Raw genomic sequence first — 19,748 nt, forward strand, 5'->3', positions numbered from 1 at the left:
TTTACCATGCATGAAAGCATTCTGATTCATTGATTCACTTAAACACGGACAGTTTTACATGTCCATCACTTAATAATAACCTACATTTGTAACAATTAAAACTGAAATGCATGCATATACGTCTCTGCTAAAACCTACAATAACTAATGCAGACATGCATAAAGACACACTTGTCTTAAGTGTTGATTTAAATATGCTACCTGTTAAGACTTGTGTTGATGAATATTCATTTGGTCACACCAGGGCACTCAACCACGAATTTACAAATCATCATCACACACCATTAGGGGAACGCAAACTCTCTTAACCGTGAAAACAAACATTGATATCTGTATAATAGTATTACACTATTACGCAGAACTGACAAGTACTAATTGACCATATGTATAGCACATAGTCAATGGGCCATACAGAAATTGATTTCAATGTAGAGCAGTGCTGATGTATGAAAAGAGGATTTTGATTTTAATTCAACATGTGTGCAACTGAAATCGAATAGTCCTTTTCCTTGAATCGCTTTTTAATTTTTTTTATTCTTTTATTGTTTCTTATGGTCGTATTTTTAATTATTTTACTGTTGTGAAGCACTTTGGGATCTTGCTCTGTAGAAGGTACTATACTAAATAAACTTTACTTACTTTACTTACTTTCTCTTTGTCCTGCAGCTTCCTGGTGGTGTTTGGCATTTCCTTCCAAAAACAACCAATCAGCTACAGCCTGCTGATCAATCCTAGTAGCCTTTTCAGCATCCGGCAGGAGACGGGGGAGATCAGTCTGACCAAGACGCTAGATTATGAAAGTGACCAGCGACGCTACCTGCTGATGGTGCGAGCCAGCGAAGAGCCCGGCAGCCTCAGCACTGCCACAGAGGTTAGTTTAATTAGAGAGTGATATAGGCAGCAAACATGACTCTTATAACAGTTCATGCACTTAGGTCAACTAAACCCCAAGTTGAGGTCCACTGTAATGTTTTATTATTGCATCTGTCACATAAGCTTTTACTCTTACTGCTGAATTAAACTGAAACAAAAAATCTGCTTTGTCGCTGACATTTGCTGCGTTGTGCTCTCCCATTGGACTCCCAAGCTCTCAGACAGACCAGTTTTCACCTAAATGTAATGTGGCTCTTATCGGCTGACAAGACTGCATTAGCAGCAATGATCTGATCTCACCGCTGACCTACTGACATCACACGACTTGGAAATAACCACAGAGGAGAAGCTGCAGAGTTTCTGGCTGTCTACAGGAATGGCATGGCTGAATGGTTTTGAAATGTTGACAAGTGGACCGGGGGCCCAAGTGATTTTTTTCTGTGGTTTGTTTCACCCTTTTGTTTTTGTGTCTTGGTAAGTGCTTTTTGTTGAGAGTGTGATCTGGAGTTGAACTGTGTAAAATATAGAACACACTCTGAGGTACTTGGCATGAGAACTCAAAATCTGAAAACTTCATTCACAAACGAATATTTAGATATACTATTCATGAATTCAGTATCGTTTAAATTATTTATCAAAGATTTTGTTACCCAATTATCATGTCAGGCACTCACTTCATACCACAGATTTAGCAGGCAAAATCTCCTTCTGCTCAGCTGCATGTTGTGGAGTAGGAGATGGAGACTGGGAAAACCTATCCCAGCTATTTCAGGACTATTACTCAGCTGTCACTTCACACTTTACACACAGTGGTGACAGGGAGCTAGGAGGGCGGATGGCGGCTAAGGGCCTTTGTCGAAAACACACATGCTCAGAACATTTCTATTTTTGACTCATGAAGGAAAATCATGAAGTGGAAGATAAAGGATGTGTTGAACTAGCAACTTGAGAAACTATAAAATGCAATTTAGATTAAGTTTTGGGGTCAGCTTCCTGAACAGAGAATTTCATATGGTTGTCTCCTGGATTTGAAGGTTATTAAAGAGAGGCTAATTTTGTATTCTTCTACTCTGATTTTGTCTGTTTCCTCTCCTCTCCTCTCCTCTCCTCTCCTCTCCTCTCCTCTCCTCTCCTCTCCTCTCCTCTCCTCTCCTCTCTCTCCTCTCCTTCTGCTGACACTAATCAGGTTCAGGTGCTGATAACAGATGAGAATGATTGTGTCCCAGAGTTCCTCCAATCCATCTACAGTGTGGATGGAGTCCCTGAGACTGTAACCACGGCAACATCCCTGCTGCAGGGTGAGACTCCTCTGACCCCACATTTCACATCCATCTGTCTCTTTTTGAAGCAGAGAGAGAACTATTCAAAAAGTCACTTTTTCTACAGAAAAACAACAGATGTATTTTGAGAGAAAGCCAAAGCTGCAATTCAGACCTTGAGTCATTGTTTCGACTATTTTTGCATACTGACAGAAACTAATAGATCTTTCAGATCTGTGATCATAATCAAAGCTACAAAGACGCCACACATTTGTTTTGATTTATTATGTACTGTATGAATAATGGCATGTCAATTTATCTGTTACTGCATGAGTCTGCCATATAATTATCAATTATGAGGCTGAAGGCATATGTAGTGAAATCGCCACATCTTGAGTGGAAATGTTTGTAAAAAACACACACACATGAAGAAACATACTGTGCGAAAGGAAATGTAGAAATTCACTGAACTATATCTTTTAATTGGTTGTTTCATAATAGGTGATAACCTATGTTCCTAAAAACCACCGTCATGGTCACTTTTTCTTGATTGCTGCTTAAAAAAATTACACTTCTGATTGCAGTCATGAGATTCAGGTGTTTTAAGATACTGTGCCTTTGAGTTTCCTTTAGCTACAGCATTTGATAGAAAAATACCTCAACTGGATTTGAGAATTTTCCATTTTTTTGTCTCTTACACTTTACTCTCAAATTAACAGGGGCTCAAAAGCAAAAATACCCTAAGTTCAGAAAAAGCACATTAAATACAAAAAATGCCCCATTATTCAAGAGTATTTTTTTTACATTTCACCTTTTTCTTGTCAAATGTTTCTGCGCCTGTGGGACCTCTGTCCCCTGTGGGCTACCATAGGTGAGTCGTGGGAATCTCTGGCTGGGCGATTGTTTCTAGTGGGTTCTGGGTAAGAAAAATGGAACAAATATAATCTGAAAACATTCGAATACACAGCCTGGAGCAGTAGAAATTGTTGGTACTGCAGAGCCAGCACTAGGAGAAAATGGCACCTAATACAAACCAATGCATCAACAAAAAATAACACAACCAGTACGGTAGGAATAACTCAGCAGTGGAGGCATCAAAGGTAGAGACAGTGAAGACAGGGAGTTTTCTGACAGAGCTGCCAATGGGAAAGTTAGATCTTTATGCTACAAATAGACTGTAGCCGATACACCATGAATGTATGACTAGTTCAATAAAAACTGCCCCTGACAGAAGCCCAGAATGCCCCAACAATTAAAATGCTACAACTATTCAGATCAAGGGGGCTAAAAATCGGGGAAAAAAAGGAGAGAAAAGGAGTTAATTTCTTTTTTAATTTGCTCAGCTAATTAATGAAATGTCAACGTTTTGAGGCACCAACGGAGTGAAATCCCCATTACCCTATCAACTTGCATTCTACTGGGTAAAGACTCACTTCAACTTTACCCACTGAGGTTGATGGTAAAGAAGATATAAATAATCTGTGGTTAAAGCTGTGAAGTAGTAGTGACAGTGATGTTTACTCCTTAAATTCTTTAACATTTAATGAGTCAGTCACATTATACAGACTATACAAAGAATACATAGTAAATTGCCAGGCTTGCCACTATATTACAAGACATTGAGATGGAAGGAGAATGAAGCATTAAGATGCACTGACTGCTTATGCTTGACACAGAGGAAATAAACACATCAAAATAATATGCAATATGCAAGTGTTATGAGCTACAGGGGCTGTGTATGAAACAGTGAGTTTAAGTGAAATTCACCAAACAAGAAACTTGGATTTAAATTAGCTTTGCAAGGGTGTCAATTTTGTGGCTGTAGTCTTAGAATAAAATCTCATCACACATTAGAAAAAAATCTATAGTTTTTCTATGTAATTACCTCAGAATAAAATCATTTCAAACCCCCTCTACAGAAAATACAAATCATTCTTTTCACTTGGTTGTTTTGGCTTTGTCTTCAAGCTCATTTTTGATGGTTATCATTCTGGAGGGGCACAGTGCACTTTGTAGTGTAATTGTAGCTGTCAGAGCTTATGATCTATCACATGTTTAGCAAAGCCATAGAGAGATAATGATCTACACAGATGTCAACATATTCATCAGCTGAAGCCATCTCAGCTCATTTCGATTAATTGTAAAATAATGGTCCTTGTGTGATGTCTTCCCTCCTGCCAGTGTTGGCCACAGACTGTGACTCGGGGTTAAACGCTGAGCTCACCTATTACACCCTGAGCCCAGACTTCAGCATTTCACCCCATGGGACCATTTTCCCTGCTGGCCGGCTGGACTATGAGAGGCCTAACCATCTGTACGAATTTGTGGTGATGGCGATGGACAGCGGGGATGAGCCTCACTCTGGCACTGCCACGGTCCGTGTGAGGATGGCAAACATCAACGATGAGGCCCCTGAATTCTCCCAGCCTGTGTGAGCAACTTTATCGCTTATACTTACATACATATACAAAATACCTGTCCATTCTTTCCATAAAACCCCATTTCCTGTTCATTTGGGCCACAGTCATTTCAATTTATTTGGTCTTTCTGCCTTTTACCTCACACCAAACAACAATAAAATCATGACCAAAATGTGCTTTAAGAGAAGGCTGATATTGATGTAGTTATTGATAATAATTCAAACTTATTGAGGACTCAAAATGTAGCATCTGGAAGACTATATATTGGAATGAAAATGTGCAAAGCCAAGACACAAAAGTGCGTGATGAGTAGATCAACAAGGTATTATAAAAAGTATTCAGTGTGTCCTTGTGCATGTAATTCTTGCTTCAGATAACACAATAATAAATTTATTTGCAAGGCACCTTTCATACACAAAATGCAACATCCTCAAGGTGCACTTGTTATGCTATATGGATTATTACTGTAGCCCACTTAACCATGGCCAGAGCTCAGCTACAAAGAGTTTGTTACCAAGATGGCAAGTTTAAATAATGTTCCTACTGCTGGCTCTGATCCACCAGCTGATCACATTTCATTATGTCGAAGCTTTGCTCTTTGAGCAATACAATGTAGTTTCATCACAGATATATAGGTCTTTACATTAGACATCACAGACCTGCCTTCCTTCAGGCTGTTCGTTGCAATAATATTTGATGCTGGGAGCCCTGCCATAAATAGCAGCCAACTCACATCAACAGTGCTGTAGTAAAACCACTACCAGTAAGACAAACTCAGTATATTTTATTTGGTGTGTTAATCACAGCCATCTGGCATAAAAAAACTGTTACTCACTTCTCACACATTAACCACTAACACAGTCTGACGTTGTTACTTTCATAGCATGTTCTGGATGTTTTCTAAAAATGTCTCTTGCTTAATATTCTAGTAAAATCGAGCGTTCACCTAGTATTTTAAAATAATAATAATGTAATGGTAGTGGTACTATTAATATTAATTAAGTAATAATAATAGGAATGATTGTGATAGGAATAATAATAACGATAATAGTAATAAGACTAATAACAATTGTAGTAACAGCGGTCAAGCAGGAACATGGGGACAGCAGGTGGCCCACAATCACAGATCCAGACTCTGCAGCTCCAGAGGCAGAAATACCTGCTGAAAGCAGAGAGGAGAGAGATGAGAAAGCACAAAACTATGGGAGAGAGAAGATGTTGAGTTAGTAACATGCAGTAATGGGATAAGAATGCATATAGATGGAGAGGGAGAGGAGGAGAGAGGAGCTCAGTGCATCATGGGAAGTCCCCCGGCAGTCTAGGCCTATAGCAGCATAACTAAGGGATGGTTCAGGACTCACCCAAGTCAGCCCTAACTATAAGCTTTATCAAATAGGAAAGTCCTAAGCCTACTCTTAAATGTGGAGATGATGTTTACCTCCCAAACCCAAACTGGGATCTGATTCCACAGGAGAGGAGCTTGACAACTGAAGGCTCTGGCTCCCATTCTACAAGAGACAAGTAACCCTCCATTCTGGGAGCGCAGTGTTCTAGTCGTATAATAAGGTATTATGAGCTCTTTAAGATACGATGGTGCCTGACCATTAAGAGCTTTGTAGGTGAGGAGGATTTTAAATTCTATTCTGGATTTTACAGGGAGCCAGTGCAGAGAAGCTAATATTGGAGAAATATGATCTCTTTTCCTAGTTCTTGTCAGTACATGTGCCGCAGCATTTTGGATCAACTGGAAAGTCTTAAGGGACTTATTTGGGCAGCCTGATAATAAGGAATTGCAATAGTCCAGCCTAGAAGTAACACATGCATGGACTAGTTTTTCGGCATCATTTTGAGACAGGATGTGCCTGATTTTTGCAATGTTATGTAGGTGAAAGAAGGCAGTCCTTGAAGTTTGTTTCATGTGGGAGTTAAAGGATAAATCCTGATCAAAGATAACTCAGAGGTTCCTTACGGTGGTGCTGAAGGCCAGGGCAATGCCATCTAGAGTAACTATAACTTTAGATAATGTGTCTCTGTGGTGTTTGGGGCCAAGTAAAATAACTTCAGTTTTGTCAGAGTTTAACATCAGAAAATTGCAGGTCATCCAGGTTTTTATGTCATTAAGGCATTCTTGAAGTTTAGCTAACTGATTCGTTTTATCTGGCTTGATTGATAGATATAATTGGGTATGATCCGCATAAGAATGAAAGTTTATGGAGTGTTTCCTAATAATATTGCCTAGAGGAAGCATATATAAGGTGAATAGAATCGGTCCAAGTACAGAACCTTGCGGAACTCCGTGACTAACTTTGGTGTGCACAGAGGACTCACCGTTAACGTGTACAAACAGAGATCGATCTGATAGATAGGATTTAAACCAGCTTAGTGCGGTTCCTTTAATGTCAATTAAATGTTCCACTCTGTAATAGGATGTGATGGTCAATGGTGTCGAATGCAGCACTAAGATCTAACAAGACAAGTACAGAGACAAGTCCATTGTCCGATGCAATTAAAAAGTCATTTGTAATTTTCATCAGTGCTGTCTTTGTGCTATGATGCACTCTAAATCCTGACTGAAAATCCTCAAATAAACTAGTTATTTATGAACAGGCAGGCAGAGAGGTGGAGATGTAAGCAGAGAAACATAAAACTGAGGAGAAAAACACACTGAAACATGGTTGCAGGGCAAGCAAGAAGAGAATACCAAAGCATACACAGCTAGTAGACAGGAGACAGCCAGTCAGATATGCAGATAAACAGAGAAGCCTGTCAGCAGTCAGACAAATACTCTTGCCAGACCAGCAGACAGAGAGTTGGAAATGCAAGCATTTTGCCAGGTAGGGTGTGTTGGGCACTTCGTCATACTGTGGCTTACTGAGATGTAGATAAGTGCTGTGAGGGCAGAAGAAGACAGAGTGGCTAAAAACAGCACAAAAACAGGCATGTAGGTAAAGAGGTAGACTGATGGATATTATGATGTTTATGAAATTAATAACAATAACAAATCAGACTGAGATACTCTAACATGTAAGTGGACAGGTTAATGTTTCCTGACATGTCCTCTCAGTTCAGAGCTGAATAAGTTGTAGAGAGGTTAAAAGTGATTGACGTGAGGGACAGACAAGCAGAGAGCCTACAGAAAGCAAATAGCCAGACATGCAGGCCAGCAGGTGGACAGGCAGGCTTACTCTGTTTTTGAACAACTTCACAGTTCAGTGAGATGGAGGGAGATGTTTCAGGAAGAAAAGCAGAGGGAGTGTATATGTCTCATCCCACAAAGCTGCGGAGAGGTGGCCTCTGAGCCGGGTGACAGATTACAGGTCACTCATGTTGCCACAGAGACTGCTGCGGCTGGCGGAGATGAATCACCCATCAGCGTTCTTCTGTAAACCATCAATCACCTCTGACTTCTCACTTCTCACTACAGACCCCCACACACACACACACACACTTACACACACACACACACACTTACACACACATTAGAAGAGAATACAGCACAAAATCTCACAAGGGATGACTTCTGCTGACGAATCAACTCAAACTGTGAGAACGCCGCCCCCTCTTCTATCCTGCTCCTCTCTGTCTATCAGCCTTCCTCTTTCCTCTTTCCACTCTCTCACTCCCACATATCACTTTACCTGTCATTTCACTGCCTGCCTTCTTTTTTGTCACCTGTCTCCTCTCTCGACTTTCTTGCTCTGTTTTCCATTTCACTTCATCTCCACGTCCTCCAAGTAACGCAGTTCATCTCCACCCCATTGTGCTTTGTACCATAGTGGTATATCAGTCTCCTGTGTCTCACTGGGCATCTCGCTGCCCAGCACCACAGAGCAAGCAAATCACTGTTGACATTTTAAAAGGCACTGGATCAAATGGCCCACAGCAGGCTGGGTATCTGGAAGCACCATTTGTTCAATGACTTCAACATCCCACTAGACATTATCATTTGTCTCTGGTCTGGCCAGCTAAGAGGATAGGTTAAATCATGGTGACAAGCAAAAGCTACAACCATAAGTCTAATAAGCCTGCTGATGCTTTAGACTGTGTAAATGATTTGTATCTCCTGTCTGTGTGTGTATCATCAACTTGCAACTTGTTTGTATTCTCACTTTCTTGCACTTGTTAAACTTGAGTTCCTCTTTGCAGATATCGAACATTTGTTTCTGAAGATGCGGGCCCCAACACCCTTGTTGCCACAGTTCTGGCCAAAGACCCAGATGGTGATGGTATAATCTACTCCATAACAGCAGGCAACGAGGAAGGAAACTTCGTCATTGACAGCCAGAAAGGTGATACTTCTTAATTTGTCCGGCCAGGCTTCACATTTGCAGCCCTCACTTTAATTTACAGGCTTTCCGTCAAATCACACATTCAGTTTTCTCTATGTGGAAAGATATTGAAAGTTGATATTAAAAGCTGTAATTTCATTACGAGTACCGCTTTTTCTATTATTGGGGTCATAAATATAAACGATGACATTATTTATGAAATTTCCACACTTGGTTTTTCTTTTTGCAGGTACAGAGAGGAATGTACCCCATGTTTCAGAGCTTTCTAGCATTGGTGACTGCACAGTTTATCTTTTTTATTTACCCTTTGATCCGAAACCAGTGGCAATCACTGTGACATTTGTCACCCAACCCTTTCAATTCAATTTCACAACAACTGCTCTATCATAGCTCACAATCTTCAGGCTGTGCTCTGCCAGCTCCTCTTTCTTTTGTGTCATCTTTTTAGATTCCTTTCCACCCTTTCTGCATATCCTCATCGCAAGAAAATGCTAAGGCTGATATCCTTTGGGTGCAGGAAAACCACTATACGGCTTCCCACTTACTGTATATATACGAAGAGTGCTGGCTCATTGAATAGCTGCTAGAGCTCAGGTCGCATTTGTAAACAAGGTTGACATTTAAGCCGGGAGAATTACCGTGTACATCCCACAGTTCACTTATTTTAATGTAGTGGCGCAGTGCTGTCAACGTCACGCATTGTCATTAGGAGCTAGGCCGCTTCTCTGCTCTGTGGGCAGCCAGGATCACAAGCAAATTGGGAGAGAGGGAAGTCAGGCACTCACATCTGTGTGTATCAGCATGCTGTGTTGTCTTTAATCAAGAGCATTGAAAAAGATGAATAGAAACACAACAAGAGAGTAAAAAAATCTCCCGATGCGCTCACTTCAGTGAGTTTCCCCCACATCACAGGCTGCTTGTTCGTCCTGCAACCTCTGATGTTTTTGTATTACTGTTGACGAGAAAGATGTTGACTCAGAGGCAAAGCTGCATCCTTTTATCCCACCTTTTATCTTGACTGTTACATGAAAGCAGACAAAGGGGGTGAGAGGAACAGCTAATAGACATCTGCTGAGCATGGTTAACTTCTAACCTGAGTCACTTACTACTTTATGTTTTTGCTCAAGTGCTTAAACTGGATGGGCATCTTTAGAGAAGAGCATGCAATTATTAGATTAGAAATGTGACAAAAATCGCCACTGTGAAATTGTTTTTTGGATTTAGTCTACATATCAGATTTTTACCTTTCTGTGGATTTCTGAGGTGAATTTCTACCATTTGCTGTCTCACTTACGATTTCTAGAACAACACGCAGAATGCATTTTCTGGTGTGTTTTTATTGATAGTACTTCCCTCATCATGCAAGGCCACAGTAGCAACAACATCCTGCTTAATGACTAATGGAATAGTTGTACTTACTGTGTTAGGAGGGACCATGTTTTATAATGTGTAATTGAATGGGTCTGTGGTCTTTGTAGGGTTAATTCGTCTCCGCTCCACTCCCCTGCCCAAGCTTCAAGGCCTGGAGTATGTCCTGAATGTAACGGCCACAGATGACAATGCATCAGGTGGGCCACACCCTCTCTTCTCCACTGCACGTGTCATCGTTGGAGTTGATGATGTCAACAACAACAAACCTGTATTTGAGGCGGTGAGGATATTTTTTATTATTCTCATAAGTCACAATTCAAGTGGTGAGTGCAAAGTAAGCATGACCCATTAATCAGAATGGCCACAATTATGAGAATGGGACCCAAAAAAAGACCAGAATTTCCTTTTAATGAATTTTCAATTGATTTTAAGGGAATAGTTCAACATTTTTGGAAATACACTTGCCCGTATTTGCTTTCATTCTGAGAATTACATGAGAAGATTGATACCACTCTCATTTTCCAAAATGTCAAACTATTCCTTCAAAGTATTGTTTTGTTTGTTGTTATCACTGCCAACCTGAACCCTTCTTAATAGGTGACAGTCAGTTGTTTTGCCTCAAATAAAAGAATGTGCTCTCATCTGCCTGTCTGTCTCATCCTCTCAGTGCTCTTCAGTTATTCCTCTGTCTATCACTCGGTCCTCCCTCTCTTCATCATCCCACTCTCTAGTGCTTATTTCTTGTCCTGGCGTTCTCATTTCCCTGGCCTCCGTCTCTCTCCGCTCTGTTTTCCCAAGAGTTCTGATTAGCCTGTACACCCACTCTATCTTTAGGCACTCCATTGGGATTTCAATTAATTTATGAAAAAAGTGCAATATCATCACAATATACTATACCTGTTTAATTAACTTCCTCCTTAATTAGGAATGACTTGAACTTCGGCAGAAGCCATACTCATGCTGAGCTGGAGCTCCTGAGGTCTTTTGGGTGGGCTGGAAGTCTTGGCAACTTGATGTGTTTAAATATCAAGTTACGCCTCAGAACCATCTGGGCTAGCATGACCTTATGTTTGATATTATGTGATTTTTATGAACAGCTACCTACAGGCCATACAGTCTGTGCCATCATGTCTCATGAACCCTAGCAATATTTGTCCTTCTATCGCTCTCTCACATCCTTTGATCCATCTCCCTCCCTCTATTTCACTCTCACTCCTCTTTGCCTATTGTTTTTCTTTTTTCATGGTCATTCTGTTGAAAGAGTAGCTAGCATTTATATCTGATTACAAAAAAGAAAGACTCCAGAGAGCAGCTCTTTATCTGGGGCATGTGTTCATTAGGGGGAATGGATAGAATTCCTGGCTGAGACAAAGATGTTCACTGCTGGCTCTTCAAAGGAAATCAGCTCATTTCATTCCCATAGATGGGGGCTACTGTATCTATAATTTCTATATTGTGTTTCAAGTGCACTACCTCCCTGTGTGTGCGTAGTGACCTTCTACTTAATTACTTTATTTTCTTTGATCCCTGTATTCTCATTAATGTAACATATTCTGACAACATGGCCTCATATATGAGAATTGTTTCTTGTATTTGTATATATCTCCTTCATTCTCTCCCCCTCCCTCTCTCTATCTCAGTGCCAGCAATATCGTGAGCAGGCTTCAGTGCTGGAGAACCAGCCAACGGGGACTTTTGTTTTGCAAGTGCATGCTGTGGATGCAGATGAGGGAGCAAATGGAAAAGTCAAATATGGCTTAATGCACAGAGACAGCGCCATGCCCGCCTTCAGAATTCATCCAGACACAGGTAGAGCAGTCACGGAGTGTCTAGGTTAAAATAGGTCTCAATTAGACATAGAGAACAGAGTCTACTGTAGATAGACAATGCTGCATTTTAATGGTAATTTACATCTCTAATGGTCATTCAAGTTCAAGCTGTGAGCTGAGAGGAGAGGAAGTGTTCACATAATATATAACATAACCTGTCTATCAATCATGATTTCATTTAATCAGGGCAAGCTCGGTGTGACTCTTCAGTATATAAAAAAGATTCTACGTAATTAAGGGAAAGGCAAATGGAGAAGCTGTTCTGCAGTCCTAACATGTGGAGTCAACATGCTATTCTGTTCATTTTACTTCATCTCAAGATTTAATAACATATCAAGTCACTGCACTTGAAAGGAGTGCTCGACTTGAATGTAAAAATTGTTTTAAAAAACTGTTTTTTTATTCTGTATTTACAGGAGTTATTGTGACAGCCAGGCGGTTTGACAGGGAGCGGCAGAGAGAGTATTCAATTACAGTAACGGCCACCGATTGGGCGGAGGAGCCGCTCATCGGCATCTGTCAGCTCACCGTCCAAATAATGGACCAGAATGATAATAGCCCCAAGTTTGAGAATCTGCGCTATGAGTGTAAGTGTTGGATAAAAACTATACATGCTGGTACAACTGTTAGTATCGTTAACTAGGACCTTAAAAACGCTCAGGTAAAAAGGGTGAGTGGTATATGCTCCTTTTTATATTTTAATTTAGTAATTTGATTAAATTGAGAATATGTTTTAGAGTGTGAATGCAGCAAATATGACTTTAGATTGTGTTTTATTTCATTATTTATAAATAAATAATTGTATTTATTCATTCCCCTGCTTAATGCATATCTGTGTGAAAATTGGAAATAGACATAATTGTACATTTATGTAATATATATTGATAAGAACCTAAATTGTTTTTGCATAATAACCAATGTCCCTTACATCACTCATGCTTGACCTTTACCATGCTTTGCCCTCAGCCTCATACATTTCTGCTCTTTGATGCACACACATAATTTATATCCTCTGTAGACTTCCTGAGAGAAGACACTTTGGTCGGTACCAGTTTCCTTCGCGTGGCAGCTCACGATGACGACTTTGGCACTAATGCAGCTATCACTTACTCTATGTCCCTGGAGCAGCCTGAGTACCTGCGGGTCAACCCTGTCACTGGATGGGTCTATGTTAACCAGCCCATATCACAGGTTAGTCAGCAGTTATTAGCAGCCTTTCTGTCAGCCAGCACACACACACACACACACACACACACACACACACACACACACAGTCTTTATCACATGGCGGACTGTGGGTCTGTGTCAACAAAGTTAATGAATAAGCCTCCTCAAAGTGCTTCTGTCTGCTACTCCCAATCTGGGGTATGTGTACTCCCAGAGGTGCTGCATGTGGAAAGACCACAGAGAAAGAAGATGGAGGGAGACTAATTCAAGCTAAACAAGTTAAGTTTATTACACTGTTACTAAAGACCAGCCTTTAAATATGCATTAAAATCCTCTAACTGCGACTGTAGCTGTCAAAAAAGACTGTTTGTAAATGAATGGCACAGGTTTTTAACAAGCTAATTATCACAAACCAAGACTCTTTGTCCATCTTAAACACTCTGCCTTTGCTATAACGGATTCAAGGCTTTCTAGTTTTGATTCATCATCTGAGACTTTGATAAGGAGACTGACAGCAGCTTTAGACGAGTCATGTATTTTTAATCTATTAACTGAAACAATTTGGAGGCTGGAAGATTATGTATGTGATTTAATTTGCATGGCACGGTTAAATCGGTTGCAAGGCTCAATGTTAACAACTTCTCAGAAACTAAAACGCTAAGCCATATGCTTGGGAAAATTGCTACAAAGATAATTTCCTTTAAGATAGCTTAAACAGTTCTTTTTAAAGAGTGAAATATTTTAGTTATATAAATCATGATGTTCAACATGAAAACTAGCTATAAAGTTTGAAGTAAAACTAATTGATGCACTTTAAGTGATTTAATGTGTCAGAGTATTAGTGATGTAACTGAATTATATTAATAATTTTTACAGTCATGTTTTCTGTAGCCTTTCAGTGCTCTTCTTCTTGTTTTCCTCTTTCACTTATTGAAAAGTAAGAGTTGCTCTTTGGCTAGAAACTTGCTCTAGCACTATACAGCCGTTTATTATTTAGCATACTTTTGCGCACACTGGTGTTAGAAGTCTCTGGCAATTTTGCCGCTGACTTCATGCAAAATTGAAAGGGTTAAGGCCAAAACCTCGCTGAACAAAGCTGTTACATATTTCAGAGTGGTTTCAGAAGCTATTTGAATCACCCACAATCTCTGTGCTGTAACTAAGATTATAAAAGCACTTCATTAAATGCTGAATGTCTCAGCTGGTCTTAGATATTGTTCGATTTTGATTTTCTCATTACAGTTTCTGACTACATTGAACAAGTGTTACGGCCAAATTTTCACACCACACTTCACAGTAAAGTGTGCAGCACAGTTCCCAGTTGACTTGCAGCCTTTCATTAGAATCTGAAGAAGATAGAACAACAGCAGTTATTCTTATGTCCTAAGACAGTAAAGCCAGAGTCAGCCTCATGCAGTGTCAACATACTGTACACTACAGCTCTACAGAAAAATATGTGGAGAAGATGGAAAAGGTAGCTGTGACCGTGTCCAGAATATTTTATGGATATTCTGGATGTTACCACAAAGTCAGTCAGTCATTTATCGTAAAAGCAGCAGCTGCTGGGTCCACAGATTACAATCTTTGTTCTATGGTGTCAAGCTTTGTAACAGAGTTGTACTTGTTCACAAATACTAATTGGACTGTCCCAAGAATAGAAAATGTAATTCTGAAGTTAAGTGAGATTTCTTTTTATCTGGCTACTGCAACACAATAATAGAGTCGCTAGGCCATGATTTGCATTGAGGCACTGACTTGCATTATCTTTTACTGTGAGTGGTTAAAATTAAATAAAAGTACCTTGTGTGGGCAAAAAGAGGCCCTTTAGAGGTTTTTTCTTCTTTACTCTGGTGTGAGTGTGATGTTGATGTTACACATTGTCTAATTTAGATAAACAGAATCAAATACTCTAATGACCAATTTCCAGCTTTCCCTGCAGTGTCCACATTGATGAAATACAGTTCCTCAGTCAAATCTACCCCTTATTTCCTAGTGGTTCAATTATAGCACAATAACAAAAGAAGAGGAGCTTTTTTTGCAACCTGAATTATAGCGTAATACATTTTTGTAAGGCTCACACTGCTGCCTCTGTTGTTTTTAGCCTAATTAAATAATTTCCTCAATTAAGTTCATACAACAAGTTTAGGTTCAGGCAGGAGTCATTACTGCCAATCAGCTGATCATGAGCTGATCACTCTGAGCGTCAGCTACTCCACCTATTCACATAACAGAGAGGTCTAGTTAAACACACAGCTCCACACATTTAGTCGTTATTGCTGCTATGTGCTGTCACTGGCCAGTTTCCTCCGGCCCACTGCCGCAGAGCAAGCTGACGACACAGCCACGTTACTCAGATTATAGCAAGATGATTTAAGAGCTATTGGTTAATTTTATTCATATTTCTATGATACACACAGTTGTTTAAATATACTGTATATTTTACACATCTAGTATGTTGTCATAGAAGATGACTTTGTGTTTTGGCAGGGAACACAAAGGAAACCAGGAACCATCAAAAGTTTGGCATTTTAGCCTGGAAAATGATTTAAACAATTAATCTATTGTCAGATAGTTGCTCATTCATTTTCTGTCAATAGACTAATCGTTTCAGCTCTAAAGACCATGATGATAATTTTAGTGACTGAACTGTTACTGTTGACCACAGAGAACCTATATCACACGGGACATCATAGCGACTGATGGGGGAAACCAAAGCACTTCTGTGGAGCTGGCAGTCACCATCACCAACGTGAAGAACCAGCCTCCACAGTGGGAGAAGGAGAGCTACAGTGTCGTCGTCCCTGAAAACACAGCCAGAGACACACCCATAGTGGTACGTGTGCATGTAACTTTGATTGCAGGTACACTGTTTATATTAGGACATATGTTGTTAAGCTGGTTTCTCTATCTCTTGCCATTTTGAGTGTTTGTTTGCTTACTCCCCCGGATTAGAGCACAGTCTGAGCGTTATTCAGACACTGCATTCTCTTTGTGCTCAAAATACACCTTTGAAAGCTTGTCAATGTGCTGGAAAATCTGTAAACGTGTTTTAGTTTGATGCTGTAGGAGAAAGCTGACATTGGATCACGTGTGCTAAGCAAGTTTCATGACTCCAGGCTAATTAAATCCATTCAAATTGTCTCCTTTGATGTGAAAAATATATAGCTGTCAATCTGGATCGCTCAAAAACCTCTTTTTTTCCAAAGGTCTTCACAAGGGGATTCACTTTGAGATAAGAGGTTATTTCAGGGCTCAGACAACAGGTTTGACTCTCATCCAACTCTAGTTCTAATGTAGCCTGTTACATGTGAACAAACGTTACCTGACCTATCCTCAAAGAGAATCCTTGTTAATGGAATAGTTCAACATTTTAGGAAATCCACTTATTTGCTCTCCTGCCAAGACTTGGATGAGAAGATTGATACCACTCTCATGTCTGAACGTTAATTATGGAGCTATATAGCCAGCAGCCGGTTAGCTTAGTTCAGCATAAAGACTAGAATCAGAGAGAAATAGCTAGCCTGGCTCTGTCCAAAGTTAAAAATATGCCTACCAGCAGTTCTAGAGCTCATTAATTAACATGTCGTATCTCATTTGTTTTGCAAGACTGACTGTTTCCCCCTGTTTCCAGTCTTTATGCTAAGCTAAGCTAATCACCTCCTAGTTCTAGCTCCATACTTAACCACACAGACATGAGTGTGGTATCATCTAACTATGAAGAAAGCGAATAAGCACATTTACCAAAATGTAAAACTATTCCTTTAAGCTCAGAATAATAACCTTCTTTTTGGTGTGTTAGCAGTTTCAAAGCAGTTGAGTATTAAGCATGAAACTAGAGCCAAGAGATGACTAGCATAGCTAGAAGAAAGACTGGAAGCAGGGGAAACAGCTAGCCTGTTCAAAATTAAAAACATACACACTACTAGCACCTCTAAAACGGAGCTAGCTATTTCCCCCCTACTTTGAGTCTTTATTCTAAGCTTAGCTAACCATCTCCTGGCTTTGTAGAGGTATTGATCTTCTCATCTCACTCTCAGCAAGAAAGCAAAGCTTCCCAAAATGTTGAACTAATTCTTTAAAGCAAGAGAGTTGACTGGGATGTCACTGTCCATCTATGACATCATACGGGTTGAGTCAGTCTCTCACATGGGCTTAAACTGGAGAGCAGATTTCTGCTTTTTTGCATCAGTCTTCCCTAACTTTAACATAACCTGAGATCCAGGCTTTATGATCTTACTTCTCATCTTATTCAGACAATCAAGGCAACCTCTCAGCTGGGTGACCCAAGGGTGACCTATAACTTGGAGGATGGGATGGTCCCCGAAACCAACATGCCAGTTCGTTTCTATCTCTCCCCCAACCGCGAAGATGGCTCTGCATCCATTCTGGTGTCAGAGCCGCTGGACTATGAGACCACACCATTTTTCTCTCTTCGGGTTCGAGCGCAGAACGTGGCTGCCGTGCCTCTTGCAGCTTTCACTACAGTTTATGTTAATATTACAGGTGTGATTTGTACTTTTCTCACTTGCAAGATGTCAACACACAAAAAAGACCTACTCTATATATTTATCAGATTTATTTATTTGAGATTTTGTTTATACCTGGCATTTTTGTTTTGCAATATATGTCAAACACAAAACTAATTTATTTGTCTGAGGTTTGACAAACATTTTGCCCTTGGCCCAAGGATCAGTTGATTATTTGATTATCTTTTAGCCTTAAGTATAATCTTGAATTTATATGCAGGTGGAGAAATCCAACATCCAGAATGTTCAAGTCAGAAGTTACATGTTGTTTTTTTCTTCAGAAAATCTAACCCCTAAATCTGTAATGTGCGCAGTTACAGTTTTGTATGCTAGAGAATTTATTACCTAATTACTATCTGGAAATTAGCACATTATCAATTTGCTACTAAATCTCTCTCTCTCCTAAGATGACAATGACAACGTGCCATTTTTCACCTCCTCCATCTACGAGGCCTCAGTAACAGAAGGAGCCCAGAAAGGGACTATGGTTCTCCAAGTGTCTGCCCATGACAAAGACCTGGGTCTTAATGGAGAGGTTTGTGGTTATCTATTTCTGTTCATGTACAAAAAAATTATTTTCAACCACATCCATAGACTTTTTTTCCTTGCTAAACCATCCATCTAACCATCCAGGCTAGAAGGAGCATTCTGTAACATCTTGTCACAATCCCTCTAGTGTGGAAGCTTTTGTACAAGTGCTGTTGAGGTGGTGTTGGGAACAGTGCCATCGCAGCTGTGTGACTGACTGTGACAATATCAGTGGGATAGAGTATCGATCTGATTTTGCCTGTAAAGAAGTCAGACTCTGGAAATATGATAGAGACCTCCTGACATTTTCAGCTACAAAGCCTTTAATTCTAGCTATTTCTGCAGGTTATTGCTTGAAAGAATACTGTAACTTAATTTTCAAATTCCCTGTGCTCCACAGATCACTTACTCTCTGCTGAGTGACAGCAGTGGCGACCACCATCTGTTCCGCATAGACCCGAAACTTGGGATCATCTACACAGAAGCTGTGTTTGATCGTGAGGCTCGCAGCTCCTATCTGCTGGAAGTTCAGTCAGAAGATGGCCAGGAGTCAGCGCGACCTGGCAAGAACAAGCAGCCCAATTCAGGTTGGGAATTATGAGTATTTTAAAAATGACATCAGACTTTTTTCATCTAGCATAAAACTCCTCATGAATTTATATTTTGCTTCATGTCGTTGAAGGAATAGTTAGACATTTTAGGAAATATGTACGGTACTTCCAGCAGCCAGTTAGCTTAGCTCAGCACAAAGACGGGAAACCAAAACCTATAAAGCACAGAAATTAACATGTCACATTTCATTTGTTCAATCTGTACAAAACCTGTTACTGCGCCTGGCCAGAAAATAGCCCGGCACATGACCCTCCCTAAAATCCACAACTTGTCTTTTTTTACACTTTGGTTTTTGTACAGATTTGACAAACAAGATATAATATGTGTTGCTTTAGAGGTGCTGGTAGGCAGATTCATCACTATGCAAATAATACGTTAATTCAGATTTAGTGTATCCCTATTCTTTTTAGTCATACAAATTGTTTTATTTCATTGTTGTTACATTCTAAGAAACTATGTTAGGAGAGTTAACTTTGAAGTAACCTCTGGCCTGGTGCAATGTCCCATAAAAAAGCATCATCATTCTTTCCCTATAAGCCCACAGGATAATACTGAAAACTGTATGAGGAGTTCTTTCAATTTGTGCTGTGTTTTAAACCGACTGCATTGGCATGACATTACATTCATTTACACCTTGGGATTGACTTTGAAAAATGAATCTGAATTAGATTTATTCCACTGCCATGACCAGACAGCCTCACTCTCTTCCATGTGAAAATAGCTCAGAGATTTCTTGGCACTGTCTTTTTTGTTACAACCCTTTTTATTCCTCCTCTCTTTAATTTTTGTTGTTCAATATTTAAGCTGTACTGCCTGTGTTTGTTTACCATGTTCTCCAGAGTTGCCAGGGCTGCTTAGCATTTGCAATGAGCCTT

The 19,748-nt window shown here is 39.9% G+C and overlaps 1 protein-coding gene across 4 annotated transcripts in view; it reads left to right on the forward strand.

Moving 5' to 3' along the window:
* Positions 1-19,748, forward strand: part of LOC122874305 (neural-cadherin-like) — an 82,295-nt gene that overhangs the window by 29,963 nt on the left and 32,584 nt on the right. For all 4 annotated transcript variants that reach the window (XM_044191972.1, XM_044191973.1, XM_044191974.1 and 1 more), the window contains exons 4-15: positions 666-870; positions 2,059-2,170; positions 4,313-4,562; positions 8,698-8,840; positions 10,319-10,491; positions 11,852-12,020; positions 12,457-12,627; positions 13,059-13,231; positions 15,873-16,040; positions 17,461-17,710; positions 18,141-18,268; positions 18,662-18,848. In XM_044191972.1, the coding sequence (XP_044047907.1) occupies positions 666-870; positions 2,059-2,170; positions 4,313-4,562; positions 8,698-8,840; positions 10,319-10,491; positions 11,852-12,020; positions 12,457-12,627; positions 13,059-13,231; positions 15,873-16,040; positions 17,461-17,710; positions 18,141-18,268; positions 18,662-18,848 (2,129 nt within the window). The remainder of the gene's footprint in view (positions 1-665; positions 871-2,058; positions 2,171-4,312; positions 4,563-8,697; positions 8,841-10,318; positions 10,492-11,851; positions 12,021-12,456; positions 12,628-13,058; positions 13,232-15,872; positions 16,041-17,460; positions 17,711-18,140; positions 18,269-18,661; positions 18,849-19,748) is intronic.

This window comes from Siniperca chuatsi, linkage group LG4 (assembly GCF_020085105.1).
Source record: "Siniperca chuatsi isolate FFG_IHB_CAS linkage group LG4, ASM2008510v1, whole genome shotgun sequence".
NCBI lineage: Eukaryota > Metazoa > Chordata > Actinopteri > Centrarchiformes > Sinipercidae > Siniperca > Siniperca chuatsi.